Here is a 19,980-nt window from a genome sequence, read left to right on the forward strand (position 1 = left end):
ATATTTTTGTATCTTTTGGCACATTGGATATTTGTCTAATGTAGCCTCTTCCCTTATTGTAAGCCCCAGGAGAGCAAGATGTGTGTCTCCATCTGTTCAGGCTCGGAGATGGTGCCTTCTTGCTGTGTCCTCACATGGGAGAGCGAAAGGGAGGTTTCTGGGGTATTTTTTTTTTTCAGTAAGAGCATTAATCCCATTCCATGACCTAATAACTTACCAAGGCCCTACCTCCTAATACTATCACTGGGTGACCAGGTTTCAACATAAAATTTTGGGAGGTCACAAACATTCACACCATGGCAGTGTCCATCTTGGTTATTATTGTGTTTCCATCCCATTCCACAGCACTTGGCACATAGCTGCTGAATGAAACTATGTGGGAAATGAATGAAACAGTGGGTCAAATTAAGTCTTTTTTGGTTTCTTCCCTTTTGAGATGAGGGTGGGAATATGTTTGCCTTTCAATTACTAATGAAAATGCACTAATGAATTATCTTTTACAGTCCCTAACAGCCAGGCCGAGGGTTCAAATGGGGCCATGGTTTTCTCTGTGAGGGCAGGTGCCTGGGAATAAGAGCAGGAACAGGGGCGAGCTCTGGGGCTAGGCAAAGGGGAGAAGCAGAATGGTCACATACATTACCTCCACACTCAGGCTGCGAGCCGCTCCATGAGCCATTGGCTTCACAGGTGCGCTCTGAGGATCCCCGGAGAACATGGCCAGCTTCACAGCTGAAGTGCATCACACTGCCTGGATCAAAGCTGTTCCCCAAACGGATTCCATGAGCTGGGATCCCAGGGTCACCGCAAACTCCCGTGCTGGTTCCTATGGACCACAGCCACACAAACCCGGTTGTTTTTCATGGAAGAAAAGGGAGTGGAGAAGTGGGGGAGAAAAATATTGGGATGTGACTGAGGGGAAGCAGTGGGCCCCATGAATGAGGGAGGAGACACCTGACTGAGCCTAGCACAAGTTACCTGCATGTGCTCCTGCCTTCCTACACAACTGTGGAAGAACATGAAGATATGAGGTCCTGGGTAAGTCCCTGGAAACCACACAGGGAGGGGAAGCAAGGAGGAAAGGCTCTGTGGCCTGCACCAGTATTCAAACTGGCTACATGTCCTCCTTTCCCCCTTCCCCTCTTTCCTACAAACACCTGCTGTTTCTGTAGTCCCATCTCCTCTCCCATGCCACTGTCTTAGCTTAGACATTCAACAATTCTTTGCCAGAACTATTGCAAGAGCCTCCCAACTAATGTCCCTTCCTTGTAAACTATCCTTCGAATCCATCTCTTACTTTGTCCTCTAATCTTAACAATCACTAACCATCTGACTTTTTTTCTTCAAATAATTTTTTTTCTGCAGAAACATCTCTACTGGCTTCCCAATGCCCATAGTATAAAGTCCAAACTCCTCAGCATAGCTTCATGTCTCAGCAGCCTAGCTTGAATCTCGATCCTGGGCCTTTATTTATTTATTTGTTACTTTTTAAAAAGTTTCATTTTCTCTTTAACTGACAAATAATCATTGTATATATTATGGGGTACAGGGTGATTTTTTAAAATTGCATTTTAGGTTTTAGGGTCCATGTGAAGAACATGCAAGATTGTTGCATAGATACACATGTGGCAGTGTGATTTGCTGCCTTCCTGCCCTTCACTTACATCTGACATTTCTCCCCATGCTATCTCTCCCCAACTCCCCATCCTCCACTGTCCCTCCCTTATTTCCCCCCAACAGACCCCAGTGTGTAGTGCTGCCCTTCATGTGTCCATGTGTTCTCATCGTTCAACACCCGCCTATGAGTGAGAACATGTGGTGTTTGGTTTTCTGTTTTTGTGTCAGTTTGCTGAGAATGATGGTCTCCAGGTTCATCCATGTCCCTACAAAGGACACGAACTCATTGTTTTTGATGGCTGCATAGTATTCCATGGTGTATATGTGCCACATTTTCCCAGTCCAGTCTATCATCGATGGGCATTTGGGTTGGTTCCAGGTCTTTGCTATTGTAAACAGTGCTGCAATGAACATTCGTGTGCATGTGTTCTTATAGTAGAACGATTTATAATCCTTTGGATATATACCCAGTAATGGGATTGCTGGGTCAAATGGAATTCTATTTCTAGGTCCTTGAGGAATCGCCACACTGTCTTCGAGGTGATGTTTTGATGCATGCATTGTATATTTCCAAATAACTGTAGGAGAGAATTTTAAATGTTCTCACCACAAAGAAATGATAAATATTCAAAGTTACCAATGCTGGGCCTTTCATTGAGGATTCCCTACTCACGAATTATGCAATACAGGTGAACTCTATATTAAACATCTCAGACCCTCTCATTTCATATTTGCTTTACCCCCTGCCTCTTGCTACATTCCTGCATTTCTCTGGCTGCTGGTATTGCACAAGCCCACTCAAGAGAGCTCTAAGGACCCAAGGGGTAAAGAAGGGTAGAGAACAGAGACAAAGCCACAAGAACTATGGTCCACCCTACAGGGCCAACACATTTTGTGATATAGAAATGTACAGGGGATGTCCTTAGAGCAGTCCAGGCCATGGTAAACATGAGGAAAGACAGAAAAATTACAGAATAAATGACAACTGTGTGAGAAGATAGTTACAACTGTCATGGAATCTATCTCCTCATATAACCATGTGTGGGCATCAAATGGTAACATCTGAGTGACCACATCTAATTTGTTAGAGCCAATAAATGTTTAAGTCATGTGTACCCCACCACTTTCAATTTATGTCTCTTCCACTTCTCAACCTCGGGATTATTCCCTTTCCTTGTCTAGTCTCAGACTGTGAGACACTCCATAATCACATGTTCTCCATTATGTTTCCCACCATGGAAGGGGGACTCATTTAATCTTCAATGTAAACATTAATAAAAGAGAGTCCATCACATTTGGCTAGGTTTTCTTATCTTTTGAAGGTTTCCTGGATGTAATTCATGTAACAGGCACAACTGGGTCTCCTTGAAAACAATCTTGATAGTGAGCACCTCTAACTCCACACACTGGCTAGCTGACCTCAGCTGGAGCCAACACAATTGTAAAGTAGGCACAAGGGTGTTGACCTGGTTTGGCTCTGTGTCCCCACTCAAATCTCATGTTGAATTGTAATCCCCAAGTTGGAGAAGAGACCTGGTGAGAGGTGATTGGATCATGGAGCAGATTTCCCCCCTGCTGTTCGTGATAGTGAGTGAGTCCTCATGAGATCTGGTTGCTTGAAAGTGTGTCACACTTCCCTGCTTTGCTGTCTCTCCTGCCAGCTGTGTGAAGATGTGCCTGCTTCCCCTTCTGCCATGACTGTAAGTTTCCTGAGACCTTCCCAGAAGCGGAAGCCTGTACAGCCTGTAGAACTGTGAGCTGATTAAATCTCTTTGTTTATAAATTACCCAGTCTCAGGTATGTCTTTTGGCAGTGTGAGAACAGACTAATACAGTGGTGTTCAGTCCTCGGGCCTTTTTCTGCCAGAATGGCTCCCGCTACAGTAATATAGGCTTCTAGTTCAATGAAAGAAGGGAGCCTGGATAGGATATGGCACCACGGGACAGAGTAGATAGATGGCAACTTTTTACTGAACAGGCAAAGAGAATGAGAGTGGAGCTGTTGGTGATGAACTTCCTGAAGTAAGTCTCGAACTCCAGAAATCTCTCCATAGCCTTGGTGGCCCAGTGGCTTATGACTCAAGGACTCAGGCAGGAGGTATTGTGGTACAACAGTTGGGTCCACTGCTTGGACACAATGAGACTCAAAATTTTGATCTGGAATTCATAAATGTGTATTTCATGGGACTGGCAGGAGATGCCGCTGCAAAAGATGACATCTGTTTCAGGAAGGGAGGAACCATCTCTGGATATGTGGTATATACCTAATGTTACTTCCTAATTGCCTATTCTTCTCATCCCTCATGTTCTCATCTAAGGCATTTAAGGTTAACTCTCTATCCATCCTTCGTATTGATTGAGTTCCTTCTCATTCTGTTTTCAGAGAGCTGCAGGAAGGCTGGAGAGGCAATGTGCATGACCCTTGTCCTTCCATGCTGTATTGCCTATCACTTCTGTCAGAGGTCCAAGCAGAAGGAAGCCAGGGCACAGATAACAGGACTTCCTCTAGCCCAGCTTAAATGAGTCCTCATGGCTCCTATGTAGTCCTGCCCAGTTCCTTAATCAGGTGATTAGTGAGATTAATAGGGGTGAGAGGCCAAAGTCCTGGATGATCATATAGAATGATGTGTCTGGGATTTCCTGGGTAACAAGAAGCCCTTTGAAACAGTGGCTTTGGGACTCTCTACTTTCTAGAGAGATGTAATGAATATCTTGTTAAATATTTTGGCAGTGACTTGACTTCTGGGAGGCAGGCTCACTGGGAATGTCAAACTGTAAGAACAGAGGCACATCTTAAGAGTACGGTCCCACATCAAGGAAAAGGCTTCTCTATTAGGAGGAGGTCATGTTCCTTTCCTCTGAAGGAATCTGGCCTGGGAAGGGCTAGGGGTTAATTTCAATGCCAAGGTGGGCTCCCTGAGGAACATCAAGCTATATGAGCAGCTGCCCTCTTGCTGGCAACATGGAATCCCTTCCCAGGGCCAGGCAGGACCCTCTCAAAGAAGACAAAGCTGCAAGGCTCTAATATTTTAGCGTGGTGGTTTCTGCTATTGGCAGGACAATTCACTTGTAAATATTTTGCTCTGTTATATGACATTATGTATTCATTTCTGGTTTGGATACTATGCACATGGGACCTTTAGCAGTTCTCTACATTTGTTATTTTGATAGCATCTATCAGTATCCTCATTAGCAGTAAAATGAACTTAATAGGAAGAGTCTTGGGACTGTGTTTCAATGCAGTAGGGAAGAAGACTGCACCCCACCAGGTAGCTGGGACATAGGACAAGTTGAGGGGCAGTGATAAGAAAAGGAAGCAGGAAACAGGCTGGGGCCTGGGAGTCTGAAGAGAGAACATGGGAGTGGGCTTGGACCTGAGCTGATCAACAGGAAGACTTGAACTGTCCCAAGGAACTCATAAAATCAAATGTCTGGACAGGACTCTGGGCATAGGTTGACCTAAAAAGTTGTGCTCTTTCTAGTTTTGCAATCCCTGGGCATGGCCAGAGCTGACTAAGGAGACAAAGCTCAGCTCAGCCTGCCAAAGGCTGAAGCTCTGATGGGACCTCGTCTCGCCGTGCTCTCTACTTTTGAGGGAAGATACAAGGGTTCCGAGGTCTGATTTCCTCCCATCCATCAGTCATTTTCACACCTTGGGGGCTTGTCCATATCCTATCAGTCAAGTGTTCCATTGGAGCCCTTTCCCCAGTGTTATGCCCCGTACCTGAACAGTGAGGGAGGGAGCCAGTCCAGTGGCCATCCAGCCCACACATGCGGGTGCTGTTTCCCACCAGAGTCCGCTTGCCGGTGCAGCTGTACCGCACCACTGCTCCCACAATGTAGCTGTCTCCGGACATCTGGGAGTGAGGTGGGGAGCCTGGATGGCCACAGGACATCACTGTGGGGGAAGAACAAACATCTCAGTGACTGCACAGGGATGGATACCATCACACAATACGTGCTAGGCTTCTTGAAGCAGGAGGCAGGGAAGAAGAGAAACCTGAGGGTGTCTATTGAAGCAAACTTCCTGCTGGCACACCCACCTGGCATTGGCAGACAATGCCCACCCACCTCAGTGGACAGCTTCTGAATCTATGGAATCCAGAATAATACCTGCTCAGCACGTAGCAGATACACAATAACATTAGGTGTTTTTCTTTCTTGCCTCTTGTGCTTACCTCTCCCTATTTCCTCCTGCTCAAGGTACCTCTGGGCAGGAAGGTGTTACACAGAGTACACATAAGACAAAATGGGAGCTCTGACACCCTAGGACTGTCTTCACTGGCCCCAGATTCCAGAATGGGAGCCATTTATAGGCCTTTTCTAACTGCATCTTACAGTTGGCTCATCAGTTGTCCCCAACCTGTCTCCTATAGTATGCAAGTTCCTTTTACTAAAACAGTGAAGTGTAACTGAAAATAAGTGACAAGATTAGAACACCAGAATTGAGAGGTCTAGGCGAGGGCAGGGCAATGCTTTCAGCATCGCTGGGGTTGGCCTTCCCATTGATCTTGTCACAAGTTGATCCTAAGGTTCTCGCATTTACTCAACACACATTTATTGTGTGCCTATTATATGCTAGGGACTCCATGTGTTTGGGAGAACAAAGTCTATGCTAATATTCTCGCAGGGGAAGACAGACTACAAGTAAGAAAATGAGTAGGTAATTCCAGGGGTTGCTATGAAAAGCTGTGTCAGGCAAAGTGTTCTGGGATGAGATGAAGGTACAATTTTTGAATAGGATCGTCAGGGAAGATCAAGTGACTTTGAGAAGTGACTTGAATGACGTGAAGAGGCCAGCCATGCAAAATCTCGGGGAAGAGTATTGTTGGGGATAGAACATCAGGCATAAAGGCCCAGTGGCCAGGGTGAGTTTGCTGTATTTGAGACAGCAAGGAAGCCAGGGATTCTGGACTGGAATGAGCCAGGACAAAATGGAAGAAGACAAGGGTGGAGAGGCCACTATGAGCCAGATGATAGCATGAAATTTGGATTTTATTAGAAGCATGTTGGGAAGCCACTCGAGTTACACGATCCGATTTACATTTTAACAAGATTATACTGACTACTGTGTGGAGAAAGGACCAGGTGGTGCAAGAAAGAGGGAGCCGTTGCAGGAATTCAAGGAGAGACGATAATGAGTTGGACTAAATCTTGGAGTCTGGTAGGAGATCCCTGTAGTCACTGTACCCAGAAAGGACACAAGGCGTAGCATGCAGGCAGACCACGACAAGTGATCAAGAGGTAAAACCTGGGCTGGGACAGTGCTGACCCCGATGATGAATTTTGGTAGGTACTGGGATGGTAAGAATGGGTCTTAGGTATCTTCACCTCTCAGTGTGGTCTTAGTATGGGTCTAACATTGTTCTAAATGCTCATGGTAGATTATCTGCGAAGACTGCTGATACTAACAATTCCTCCCATCAAGAGGTGGAGTCTGTTTCCCCTCCCCTTGGATCAGGCTTGCCTTGTGACTTGCTTTGAGTAACAAAACATGGTGGAAGTGACGTTGAGCCAAATTACATCCTAAGAGGCTTGGCAGCTTCTACCTTCATTGTTTGGAGTACTATGCCACCATGTAAGGAAGTCTGGCATAGACTACTGAATGACAGGAACTCATACGAGGGGAGGGACCATGTGGAGAACAATCATATTGCCCCAGCTGACAGCCAGCACCAAGATGTGAGTGAGGTCATCTCAGATCTTCTAGGCCCACCTGAGCCACCACATCCAATAACATGTGGAGCAGAGATAAGCTGTCTCCACTAAACCCTGCCAGAACAGCCAATGTAAGCAAGAAAATGGCTGTGGCATTAAGTCACTATGATTTGTTACACAGTATGTGCATAAAAAGACGCTTAACACCATTCGTCATTAGAGAAATGCAAATATAAACTACAGCGAGTTAGTGCTTTGCATCCACTAGGATGGCTATAATAAAAATGAACAATAACAAGCGTAGGAAAGAATATGGAGAAATTGTAACTCTCATACACTGCTGGTAGAAATGGAAGATGGTGCCACCACTTGGAAAACAGTTTGGCAGTTCCTCATTAAGTTAAACATAGGGTTCCTATGAGACTTTGCAATTTTCCTCTGAGGTTTATGCCCGGGAGAATTGACAACATATGTTCACACAAAAACGTATACACAAATGTTGAAAACAGCATAATTCATAATAGGCAAAAAATGAAAACATAATAGTCCCAAAGTGGAAATTGTTCATAATAGTCTCAGTTCATCTATCAACTGTTGAATGAATAAACAAGATGTGGTATATTCATATTATGAAATAGTATTTGGCCAAAAGGAATAAAGGAGTGATGTATGCTAAAACATGAATGACCTTTGAAAATTTTATGTTAAGTGGAAGTAGCCAGACACAAAAGACACACATATAATTCCATTTATATAAAATGTCCAGAACAGGGAAATCTGTAGAGACAGAAAGGTACATTAGAGGTTGCCAGGAGCTGGGGTGAGCGTGGGGAATGGTGGGTGGCTTTGAAGGACTGCTTGGGAATAATGGAAGTGTTCTGGAATTAGACAGTGAAGATGCTTGTACAACTTTGTGAATACACTAAACTCACTGAATTGTATACCTTAAAAGAATCCATTTTATGGTGTGTGAATTATATTTCACTAAGAAAAAGAAAGAAAAAAATGCAAATGGGTTTCAGCTGAAAGAAAAGATTGTCAGATGGGATTTAAAAATCACAATTACATGCTTTTTAGATAGAGAGCAGTTAAAAATACAATGATAAAAAAATACATCATGCCAATACTAAAAGAAGGAAGCTGGTTATAAGTTATAGGCACACCTAGTGTTATTGTCCTTTGCTTTAGAGGGCTTTACAGATGCTGTGTTTTTTTACAAATGAAAGGTTTTTGGTATTCCTGTGTTGAGCAAGCCTAACAGCACCGTTTTTCCAACAGCAAGTGCTCACTTTGTGTCTCTGCATCACATTTTGGTAATTCTCACAATATTTCAAATGTTTTCACTATTGTTGCATCTGTTATGGTGATCTGTGATCAGTGATCTTTGATGTCACTATTGTAATTGTTTTGGGGCACCACGAACCATGCCCACATAAAATGGAGAACTTAATTGGTAAATGTCATGTGTGTTCTGACAGCTATGCTGGCTGGCCATTCCTTGTCTATCTCCCTCTCCTTGAGCCCCCTATTCCCTGAGATGTACCAATATTGAAATTAGGTCAATTAATAGCCCTATGACCCTATGATGTCTTCTCAGTGTTCAAGTGAAATGAAGAGTTGTGTCTCTCACTTTAAATCAAAAGCTAGGAATGATTAAAAGCTTAGCGAGGAAGGCATGTTGAAAGCCGAGACAGCCCTACAGCTAAGCGTCTTGAGCCAAACCATTAACCAAGTTGTGAATGCAAAGGAAAAGTTCCTGAAGGAAATTAGAAGGGCTGTTCCAGTGAATATATGAATAAGAAAGTGAAACAGCCTTATTGCTGATATGGAGAAAGTTTGAGCCAGTCTTTATTATAGGGGACTGTCCTGTGCATTGCAGGATGCTTAGCATCATCATTGGCTCCACCTACTATAGAAAGTAGGTATGTCTGGATAGAAAAGCAAACCAGCCACAACATTCCCTTAAGCCAAAGCCTAATCCAAAGCAAGGCCCTAACCCTCTTCAATTCTATGAAGGCTGAGAGAATGGAGGAAGCTGCAGAAGAAAAGTACAAAGCAAGCAGAGCTTGGTTCATGAGGTTTAAGGAAAGAGGCCATTTCTATAACATAAAAGTGCAAGGTGAAGCAGCAAGTGCTGATGTGGAAGTTGTAGCAAGTTATCCAGAAGATCTAGCTAAGCTAAGTGATGAAGGTGGCTACACTAAACAACAGATTTTCAAGGAAGACAAAACAGCCTTCTGTTTGAAGAAGATGCCATCTAGGACTTTCATAGCTACAGAGAAGTCAATGCCTGGCTTCAAAGTTTCAAAGGACTGAATGACTCTCAGGTTAGGGATGAATGCAGCTGGTGATTTTAAGTGGAAGCCAATGCTCATTTACCATTCTGAAAATCCTAAGGCCCTTAATAATTTTTCTAAATCTATTCTGCCTGCGCTCTATAAATGCAACAAAGCCTGGATGATAGCACGTCTGTTTGTAGCATGGTTTATTGAACACTTTAAGCCCACTGTTGAGACCTACTGCTCAGAAAAAAGAGATTCTTTTCAAAATAGTACTGCTCATTGACAATGCACATGGTCACCCAAGAGGTCTGATGGAGAGATCCTGTACATCAGAACTGGAGAGGTACAGGAGTTGAGTGTTGTTTTCATGCCTCCTAACACAACATCCATTCTGCAGCTCATGGATCAAGGAATAGTTTTGAATTTCAAGTCTTATTATTTAAGAAATACATTTCATAAGGCTATAACTTTCATAGATAGTGTATTCCTCTGATGGATCTGAGCAAAGTAAATAGAAAACCTTCTGGAAAGGATTTACTATTCTAGATGTCATTAAGAAGATTTGTGATTCATGGGAGGAGGTCCAAATATCAACATTAACAGGAGTTCAGAAAAAGCTGATTCCAACCCTCACATATGACTTTGAGGGGTTCAAGACTTAAGTGGAGGAGGTCACTGCAGATGTGATAGAAGTAGTAAGAGAACTAGACTTAGAAGTGGAGCCTGAAGATGTGACTGAATTACTGCAATCTCATGATCAAACTCGAACAGATGAGAAGCTGCTTCTTATGGATGAGCAAAGAAAGTGGTTTCCTGAGAGGAATCTACTCCTGGTGAAAATGCCATGAACATTGTTGAAATGACAACAAAGGATTTAGAACATCACGTAAAAGTTAGTTGATAAAATGGCAGCAGGATTTGAGAAGACTGACTGCAATTTTGAAAGGAGTTATACTGTGTAGGTAAAATGTTATCAAACAAACATCAGCATATGCTACAGAGAAATCTTTCCTGAAAGGAAGAGTTAGTCCATGTGGCAGACTTCACTTGTCTTATTTCCAGAAATTGCCACAGCCACACCAGCCTTCATCACCCTGATCAGTCTGCAGTCATCAACACTGAAGCAAAGTCCTCCACCAGCAGAGTATGACTTACTGAGGGCTGAGATGATTGTTAGTATTTTTTTTTAAGCAATGAAGTATTTTTAATTAAGGTATGCATATTTTTTGGCATGATACTATTGCACACTAAGACTATACTGGAAAACTAAAAAATTTGTGTGACTCATTTTATTGTGATATTTGCTTTATTGTAGTGGTCTGGAACTGAACCTGCAATACCTCCAATGTATGCCTGTGTATGAATATAGTAACCTATTAATTATATCAACAGCAACATTAACAGGAGTTAACAGGGGTAAGCTGATTCCGACCCTCATGCATAACTTTGGTGGGTTCAAGACTTCAGGGGAGGAGGTCACTTCTCCACTGAAGCAGTAGCAAGAGAACTAGAATTAGAAGTGGAGCCTGAAGATGTGACTGACTACTTCAGATAAAAAAAGCATTGGGACAAAAGTTACTATGGATAGGGTCACTTTGATGAAAGCTGCATTTTACCAGAAGATAAAACAATTTGAGCCCATTAGGGGCTCTGAGTCTCAGCTGGTACCACCTTATATAGGTAGTATCCATTTCTGACCCCAAACAATTTGCTGGTCAAAAAGGGATTGGATGGCCAGGCCAGAGTTCTTAAGCAAGGAAAATAGAAGCAGTGAGAAGCTATACCAGGCTCCTGTTAGACCTACAGGCATGAAGGCATAAAAAAAATGCAGTCTCCCAGACTGGGGGGCCTACAAAATGTATATAATCTGCCAAAGATAGGTGAATTGCTAAATGGCCTTAACTGCATATCCATTACTCCATCTGGAGTGCATCTTCATCTCTGCTACTCAGAAGATGGGGGAGAGAGAAATCTATGTGGATCCACCTTTAGGAACCAGAGGGGAGAGCAGGAGACCAAGGGGTTGCTCTTCTCATAAGGACATGTAAGGCCAGTGACCAGATGTCAGGTGATATGATTTGGGTGTGTCCCCACTCAAATCGCATCTTGAATTGTAGTTCCCATGATAGCCATCTGTTGTGGGAGAGACCTGGTGGGAGGTAATTGAATTATGGGGGCAGTTACCTTCATGCTGTTCTCATGATAGTGAGAGAGTTCTTACAAGATCTGATGGTTTTATAAGGGGCTTTCCCCCAACTTTGCTCATTCTTCTCTCTCCTGCCACCATGTGAAGAAGGACGTGTTTCTTCTCCTTCCACCAAGATTGTTAGTTTCCTGAGGACTCCCCAGCCCTGCAGAACTGTGAGTCAATTAAACCTCTTTCCTTTATAAATTACCCAGTCTTGAGCAGTTCTTTATAGCAGTGGGAGAACAGATTAATACATCAGGACTCTGAGCACCTCCCCAACCCATTTTAAAAAACATGTCCCAATCTGTTTTCCTAATAATAATTAATGTAGTCAGTTTACTGAGTAGCTACTATGTACCAGATACTATGCTGGCACTTTATTATGGATTTTTATTTTTTGATCCTCTAATAACCCTATGGAATAGGTACTGGCATCATTTTTAAGGATGAAGAAACTGAGGTAAAAGAAAAAAAAAGAAACTGAAGCTCTGAGAGGGTAGTGGACTTTTCGCAAACCACACTACTTGTTCAGTGGCAAAGCCAGAATTTCAGTCCAAGGTGGTCTGCCTCCAGAGTCTGTAGCTTTTCTGCTTCAGTCCTTTAAAGGGAAGGGGTTTGTGTGCTGTGTTTCTGGAAGGGCAAGGAAGGGCCAGTTCTGAAAGAAGGGAATTCCGAAAGCTGAAGAGGGTAGAAACTCTAGAGAGGAAAAGGACCAGGCCTCTAGCTAGGAAAGTTAGAACACAAAAATTGGTAAGGTAAGTCACTCAACAGGAATTCAAGAAGAAATCTAAAATCTCAGGAGTAGCCAGAGTGACTATCTCCATAAGACAATACACATATATGCACACACACACACACACACACACGCACAGAGGGGAGGACTGTTCTTTGACATGGGTCACTCCATCTGTCATTTTGAGCAGGTGACATCTACTTACAGAGACACTGGGGGCGGGGACGGTCCCATGTGCCATCTCCCTGGCAGCTGAGCACTGGGGTGCCCAGGAGGTAGAAGCCGTGGTTGCACTGGTAAGACACAGTGGTGCCATAGCTGAACCTGTGTGGGCCGCTGGCATGGACCTGACGAACACTGTTTTCTTGGTGTCCAGGATCTGTACAGTTGATGACTGCAATTGAACAGAAGTCCAAACAGACATGGATTCCCAGTATAGCAAAATCCTCAGAGCAAAACTAGGCAATGAAGCAGACCCTGTCTGGAGGGTGAGCTGGTCCTGAGGTTGCTGGACTTGTCGCCTCACCTTGGTTACCTGGTCAGAAGATTCATCCTTTCGTGTCCAGCTAGACATTACCTCCTTAGAGAACCCTTCTCACCTCTTCCCCGACTGATTACGCCCTTTCTGGTATTCCCTTGCACAAATCGCTATTGCTGACTTTACCAGCCTGTGCTGTGACTTGTTTGAACACACAAATCTCTTGAGGGCATGAACTTTGAGTCTTCGTGTGTCTGATCCTAGCACAATGTGCCTCCCACAACAAAGCAAGTCAATTGTAAAACTGACACATTTGAACTGACTTGCACAGGGGTGGGGCTCTTTTGAAAATGGTTTTTATCACTTTTATGAGTATTTCAGGGACACATTAATATCCTGGGGGATAAATTTGACTTTAAAATATTAAAGTGTTTCCAAAGCAGCTTAACTCAAAATCAGGGTAAGACTTTAGAATAATGACAATATTATTCATAACGCATGAATGTACTTTTCGTTCCAAACAACTTCAAATCCGTTATCTTACCTGAGACTGAAATTCATTATATGAAGTGGGAAGGATGGGATTTTTACTTTTGATGAGCCTCTCTGAGGCTTCACTGCTGTCAAAAGCTTCTAAAAGCGTTAGAAGCTATATCCTAAATACTCCAAATGGGGCCAGAACATTGTCTCTTCCTTCTGCCTTTTGAGACTTTGGCTTCGTCTCTGTGTATTTTTCCCCAGCCCTCACCCCATTTATCTCAACTTTTAGACTCTCTGCTTTTCAACTCTCTGCTTTTTCATCAAGAATGGGTATCTCTTAAGTGTAGTTCCAAAGGAGCTGCAGCAGCCATTTTGCAACCATGAGGAAAGACCAAGATATTGCTCCTGACCTCATTGAGCAGCTGCAGAAATAATATTACTTTTAGATTTCTTGTTTATGTGAGAAACATAAGCCTCTGTTAAAAAATAATGGGGATTTATATGATAATGATACATTATTTGTTCTGTGATATATAAATAAGAAGATCTGCAAGATAATACTAAGTTTTGCTTTCCTTATATAACCCATGATGATGAAATTTTATGCGGCTGTATCTAAGGGTTGAGAAAGTCCTCATTTATGACCCTTTTTCTGCCTCATCTTCCCTATCTGAGTCAGAATGATGCCAGAATGAATTCACTGGCTTGTTTTTTGAGCTACAGAACCACATATGGCAGAGATGATGGGGAGCAGAGTGGGAGAGAAAGGGCGACTCACTTCTGCAGTTGGGTAGCATGTCACTCCACTGCCCGCTGGCCAGGCATTGGGACCTAGCAGCCCCCTCAGCCATATACCCAGGGTTGCAAACAAACTTGACCACATCGTTGAGGTTAAACTGGTTGCCCTGAGTGAGGCCGTTGACAGGGTTGCCTGGGTGTCCACAGGTAATTGCTGTAACCGAAACAGAAGATAGGTAAGCCCTCCTACTGTTCCACGCCCCTCAAAATGTATCCACCTCTCACCTGGCATCTCTTATGCACATCAGTGAAGTTCAACTATAAGTCTAACTTCAATTTCTTTTGCTATAAAAGCTTTATAAACTGAAATTGTCAGGGGAACATTCTGTCCTTCTTGAAGACATGTCTGTAGCCTGGAAAACTTGAGATCACTCATTTTATGACTTTCCATAGGGTGTTAGACTTGAACTGTGGTTCTCTGTGGTCTGAGCGGTCAGTCCTGTCTTATTTTTCTTGCCTATGATGCCTTCAGCTGTGCAGATCCATTCTTAATTGCTGGGTATACTTATGGCCACCCATCAGCTAATTTAGGCCCATCCTCATTCCTGAGCCAACCTTGTAGAACCAGAATGAATATTAACCAAGCCTGGTGCAGAGTTCAGTCACCCTGCTAGACCAATGGCCCAGGCAAACTGGGGAAGCAGAGCTGCTGTTTGGAGAGAACCCACTACCTTCCATTGCTTCCATCGGAAGGGAGTTCAGTTAGTGCACCTTGATCTGTGCAACTTGGGGAGAATGAGCTGGCATGTTTGGCTCAGCATCCCTCTTCTTCTAGGGACCTAGTTGTCTGCAGGGTGGCAATGTTCTCAGCTGCTCTTGGCTGTTGGGGAGGCAGATTATCCCCAACATTGCAGGGCTGCGTGCCCCACTGCAGTGTTGCCTCTGTGGGTGGGTGAACTCATCTCATTCTGGGTTCATGCAGCAGCCTCCATCTGGCTCTCACATTAAGCTCCATTTTCCAACTTAGCCTTTATTAGTAATTGAGGTAATATTTGGTCCTCCACCTACCACTGTGTTTTGTTTAATGTTTTGTTCAGACATGAGCAGGGAAGAGAAAAGGGATGTGGTATTTGCAGGCCACCATGCTTACCCCTCCATCCCACTGATTCCCCCTTTCTCCCAGTGATACACCTCACTCCACCTGGCTGCACTGGTCTCTTGGAGGCTTCATGAATATACAAAGCAAGTTCCTACCCCAGGGTCTTTGCATTTGCTTTTTATTTCTGCCTGGAACATTGTTCCTGCAGATATCCCTTAATTCCTGTCCTCTTCTCAGGTCTCTCCTCAAGTTAACCATGTCAGTGAGGCCTTCTTTAGTCCCCAGTGGGCCAGCACTGTCAGGTCCTTTGCTCCGCTCAACCTCTCTCCATAGCACTGTCACCAACTAACACACCATACCACTTCCATATCTGTTTACTGCTGTCACCCTCAGCTGAATGCAAGCTCCTGAGGTCAGGGACTTTGTTTTGCTTTGTATTCCTACACCCTTGGTGTATGTACCAGTGCCTGACATTCAGCAGGAGCATGATAAATTTTTACTGAGTGAATCAGCAAATGAGTAAGTGCATGAATGGATGGATGCCTGGGCTTCTGCTTTGATCCTCAGTCCTTAGTTCTACTTTGTCCTTGCCTGGCACCAAGGTCTCACGGGGTTGAACTCTCACATGATGCTTTTACCAAGCCTCTCACTTTGTTCTGTATTTTAGCTTGTGGGAAGATGAGGAACCACAGGGATATTCTCTTTGCCCAATACTTAAATCCATGAGGATCCCACCTAAGACCTAAATGATGATCATGGGGGTGGGGATGTAAGATGAGGCAGCACCCAGTCTTTGCTGTGGCCAGATCTGGTGTTTTCTGGGCTAGTTCTCTTTTGTAAATCTCAGTAGTAGCAACCCTAACTCTAGTGGAGGGAGCAGGGAAGAGCAGGGGACATGCTGTTAGTGGACCGCAGGGTTTCAAAGCAGCCTGGCACGGTGAGATGAGAATGGGCTAGGAAGGTCACCAGACCAGGATTTCCAGCTCAGCTCTGCTCCTTCCTGACTTTGGGTCTGAGGATAATTCACTTTGAGGCTTGGTTTCTATAGCTGCAAAGTAAGAATTTTGATATGCATTTCACAGGGCTGCTTTGAAATCAGATTCAATTCACATATTTACTTATAATCAAATGTTTACTGAGTGCATTTTATGAGCTAGGTACTCTGCTACAGAATAGAATATGCAAGGAAGAACATGATATGTTCTCTGAACTTAGGAAGCTCATTTCACAAACTTGTAGAGGGGACAGGCAGGGAAGCCAGTGTTAAGCTCAGGGGTCTTAACCTGAGATAGAGACCAGTGCAGAGGAGTGGCTTCTACCCTCCACTGGGTAGAGATGGGCCAAAGAGAGTCCCACAGGGAGTGGCATGAGGTCTGATCTAGGTCTCAAGGGTGAGTAGGGCTTTGCCAGGTTAAGAAGATGGTGGGAGAGCAAGGATAAGCATCACAGCATCTGTGAACCCCTGAAATTATATGCAAGGCCCTGGGTGTTTGCAGCCAGTTTGGGAGAGGATCCATTACTTTCACCAGATTTGGAAAATGTCGTGATGCCCCTCCCCTGAGGGCAGAAATCACTCATATAAAGAGAGAGAAGAGTGCTGAGGATTAAAACCTTTGGGGCTGGGTGCAGCGGCTTATGCCTGTAATCCCAGTACTTTGGGAAGCCAAGGTGGGCGGAACACCTGAGGTCAGAAGTTGGAAACCAGTCTGGCTAACATGGTGAAACCCTGTCTCCACTAAAAATATATTTAAAAATTAGCCAGATGTGGTGGTGTGCACCTGTAATAGCAGCTATTCAGAAGGCTAAGGCTGGAGAATCTCTTGAACCTGAAAGGCGGAGATAGTAGTGAGCCGAGGATGCGCTCCAGCCTGGGTGGCTGAGTGAGCCTCTGCCTTAAAAAAATAACAACAAACAAACAAACAAACAAACAAAAAACCTTTGGGAATAGCACTTTTTGAAGGTCAGAGGTTTAAAAAAAACCTATAGGGAACCTAGGAGTGATCAAAAAAGTGTAAAGCAAAGCTCTATGGGAGTAGGTAGTGTCATAGAGCCAAGAGGCTCAAGAATTTTCAGACACCCTTGATAGATCAAATAAGGTAAAGATGAAAAACTGTCCCTCAGATTCATCAATAGGACCATGGGTGACTTGAAGTGTCCCCTGCCTGGTTTGGGCTCTTATCCACTGCTTCTCACATATTCCCAAGCAACAGGCCCTGGATCAGGAGCAGCAGAAGAAGTTGCTGCTACCAGGCATCATCTCTGGTGCCCCCGTGTAAGTTCTTCATGTTCTCTTTAGGTCCCAGGCCTTCTGGCTGCTGGAAGGCTTTGGCTGGCACTTCTCAGATTCCTGCCCTGTAGTTTCTGGGCAGCAGAGGCTCTGAGCATTTTAGAACATGGCCTAGGACCAGAGGTCCTGTTGACTGGGATGGACGTTCTTTCTGGCTAGAGCAGAAAAGTAGTGGCCTTTGCTGCTATTGAGAGGGGGAAGCAATTAGCGTAGGCAATTCTCTCAAGCAGCATGGTCATGTGATGGTTAGTTTCATGTGTCAGCTTAGCTAGGCTGTGATACCTAGACATATGGCCAAACATTATTCCACATTATTCCAGATGTTTCTGTGAAGGTATGTTTTAGATGAGGTAACATTTCAATCAGGAGACTTTGAGTGAAAAAGATTATGAGGCCCTCAATAATGTGGGTGGGCCTCATCCAATCAGTTGAAGACCTCAAGAGACAAGGCAGCCTGCTATCCCTGGAAGAAGAGGAAATTCAGCTAGCAGCCTGCCTTCAGACTTGAACTGTGATCCTTTCCTGGGTCTCCATACTGCTAGACTATTTGGTGATTTTGGACTTGCTAGCCTCCACAACTGCGTGAGCCAATTCCTTAATATAAATCACACACTCTCCCTATACACACATCCTATTGGTTCTGTTTCTCTAGAGAACCCTGAACTAATACAGGCTGCCATGGGCAGAAGAATAAGGCATCATCAGGAGGAAAGTAGAGGTCCTGATGAGACTTGAGCACTTAATAGGGCACACTTTTGAGCACACTTCAGGACAACTAGACCTAGTTTCCTAAGAGCAGAAATGATGTATGACACATTCATGTTTATCCTCAACACCTAATACAGGGTCTGGCATGTAGTAGGCTCTAAGGAAATCTTTCTCGAATATGGTCTTTGAAGCTGAGGGAAACAAAAAGGGAAGGTCCATGGTAACATAGAAGAAGATTAAGAACAAACAAAGCTCACTAAGGGGGCAGCATGGAAGGAGAGCCAGAGACTGGTGGAGGGATTAGCCATGGGCTGGGAGAGAGATTCTTCTACTGAGGTGAGAGAGAAGGGGCAAGGACAGTTATACACAGAGTAGATGTGTGAGTGGGGAAGCTGAAAGCAGGAGAAGCTATTGTCTGATGGCTTCTATCATCTCTGCAGAATAGAAACTGGTATTATATGATTAGCTAATAACAGTTGGGGCTTGTAGTCATTGTCTCACTTAATCCTCACAATGCTATGAGGTAGGCACCACTGTTATACCCACAGAAAACAGAATTTCAGAGGACTCAAGAGATTTGTTCAAGGGTCACAGTTTCTAAGAGGCTCATCTGAGTTTTGAACCCAGCTTCTCTGATTCCAGGCTGTCTTAACTATTTAATCTAGTTATTTGCTGAGAATACAGGTAGGGATGATGGAATATAAGTCTTCAGAAAGGAGGGAGACTTGTGAAACAGCTGTGTGAGGAATGGGCAAGGGGGCTGATGGAGGAATGAAGAGGGCAGCTGGAAAGTTTTAAGAGTCTGGTTGACATAGGAAACCTTGGCTTTGTAAGTATTGGTAGCTAACGTGTTGCCTAACACAGAGTAAACACTTATGGATATTTGTTCTTTTATTCTTGCTTTCCTTCTCCAGATAATTCCCAAAGCTCTGTGCTCCAAAAGAATGGGGCTTAGTATAAGAGATTCTGGGAGAGAAGATCCAAGATGGCTGAATAGGAACAGCTCTGGAGTGCAGTTCCCAGCGAGAGCAAGCAGAGGGTGAGTGATCACCACATTTCCAAAAGAGTTTTTACTGTCCACAGACTAGGAGATTCCCAGGCCAAAAAACGCCATGAGTTTCTAGCATGGCTGTTTTAGCTGGCGCCATGAGTTTACTCACAAAGACTCACACAAATCTAGGTGGACATTTCAATGAGCTCCTGGAACAGCTGGGAGACAGAACCACACATTAAACTGAAAAAGAGGGGGCTGAAAGCAGGGACAGATGATCTGGCTTCACGGGTCCCACCCCTACAAAGACCAGCAATCTGAATGGCTCCAGATTGAGTGTCTCAGCCTAATCTCCTTAAACTAATAAGTAACTTCAGTCTGAGGATACAAAATGAATGTGCAGAAATCACAGGCATTCCTATACACCAATAACAGACTAACAGAGAGCCAAATCAAGAGTGAACTCCCATTCACAATTGCTACAAAGAGAATAAAATGCCTAGGAATACAGCTAACAAAGGATGTAAAGGACCTGCTTAAGGAGAACTACAAACCACGCCTCAAGGAAATAAGAGAGGACACAAACAGATGGAAAAACATTCCATGCTCATGGTTAGGAAGAATCAGTATTGTGAAAATGGCCATACTGCCCAAAGTAATTTATAGATTCAATGCTATCCCCATCAAGCTACCAATGACTCTCTTCACAGAACTGGAAAAAACCA

At 44.0% G+C, this 19,980-nt stretch overlaps 1 protein-coding gene across 18 annotated transcripts in view; it reads right to left on the reverse strand.

Moving 5' to 3' along the window:
- Positions 1 to 19,980, reverse strand: part of CSMD2 (CUB and Sushi multiple domains 2) — a 637,686-nt gene that overhangs the window by 35,247 nt on the left and 582,459 nt on the right. For 17 of the 18 annotated variants that reach the window (XM_078331131.1, XM_078331136.1, XM_078331130.1 and 14 more), the window contains 4 exons: positions 14,211 to 14,384; positions 12,680 to 12,868; positions 5,338 to 5,511; positions 641 to 823 (listed from right to left, as the gene is read on the reverse strand). In XM_078331131.1, coding sequence (XP_078187257.1) covers positions 641 to 823; positions 5,338 to 5,511; positions 12,680 to 12,868; positions 14,211 to 14,384 — 720 coding nt within the window. Of the gene's footprint in view, positions 1 to 635; positions 824 to 5,337; positions 5,512 to 12,679; positions 12,869 to 14,210; positions 14,385 to 19,980 lie in introns of all 18 variants that reach the window. The other variant, XM_078331140.1, reaches the window with a different exon arrangement.

This window comes from Callithrix jacchus, chromosome 7 (assembly GCF_049354715.1).
Source record: "Callithrix jacchus isolate 240 chromosome 7, calJac240_pri, whole genome shotgun sequence".
In the NCBI taxonomy this organism is placed as follows: domain Eukaryota; kingdom Metazoa; phylum Chordata; class Mammalia; order Primates; family Cebidae; genus Callithrix; species Callithrix jacchus.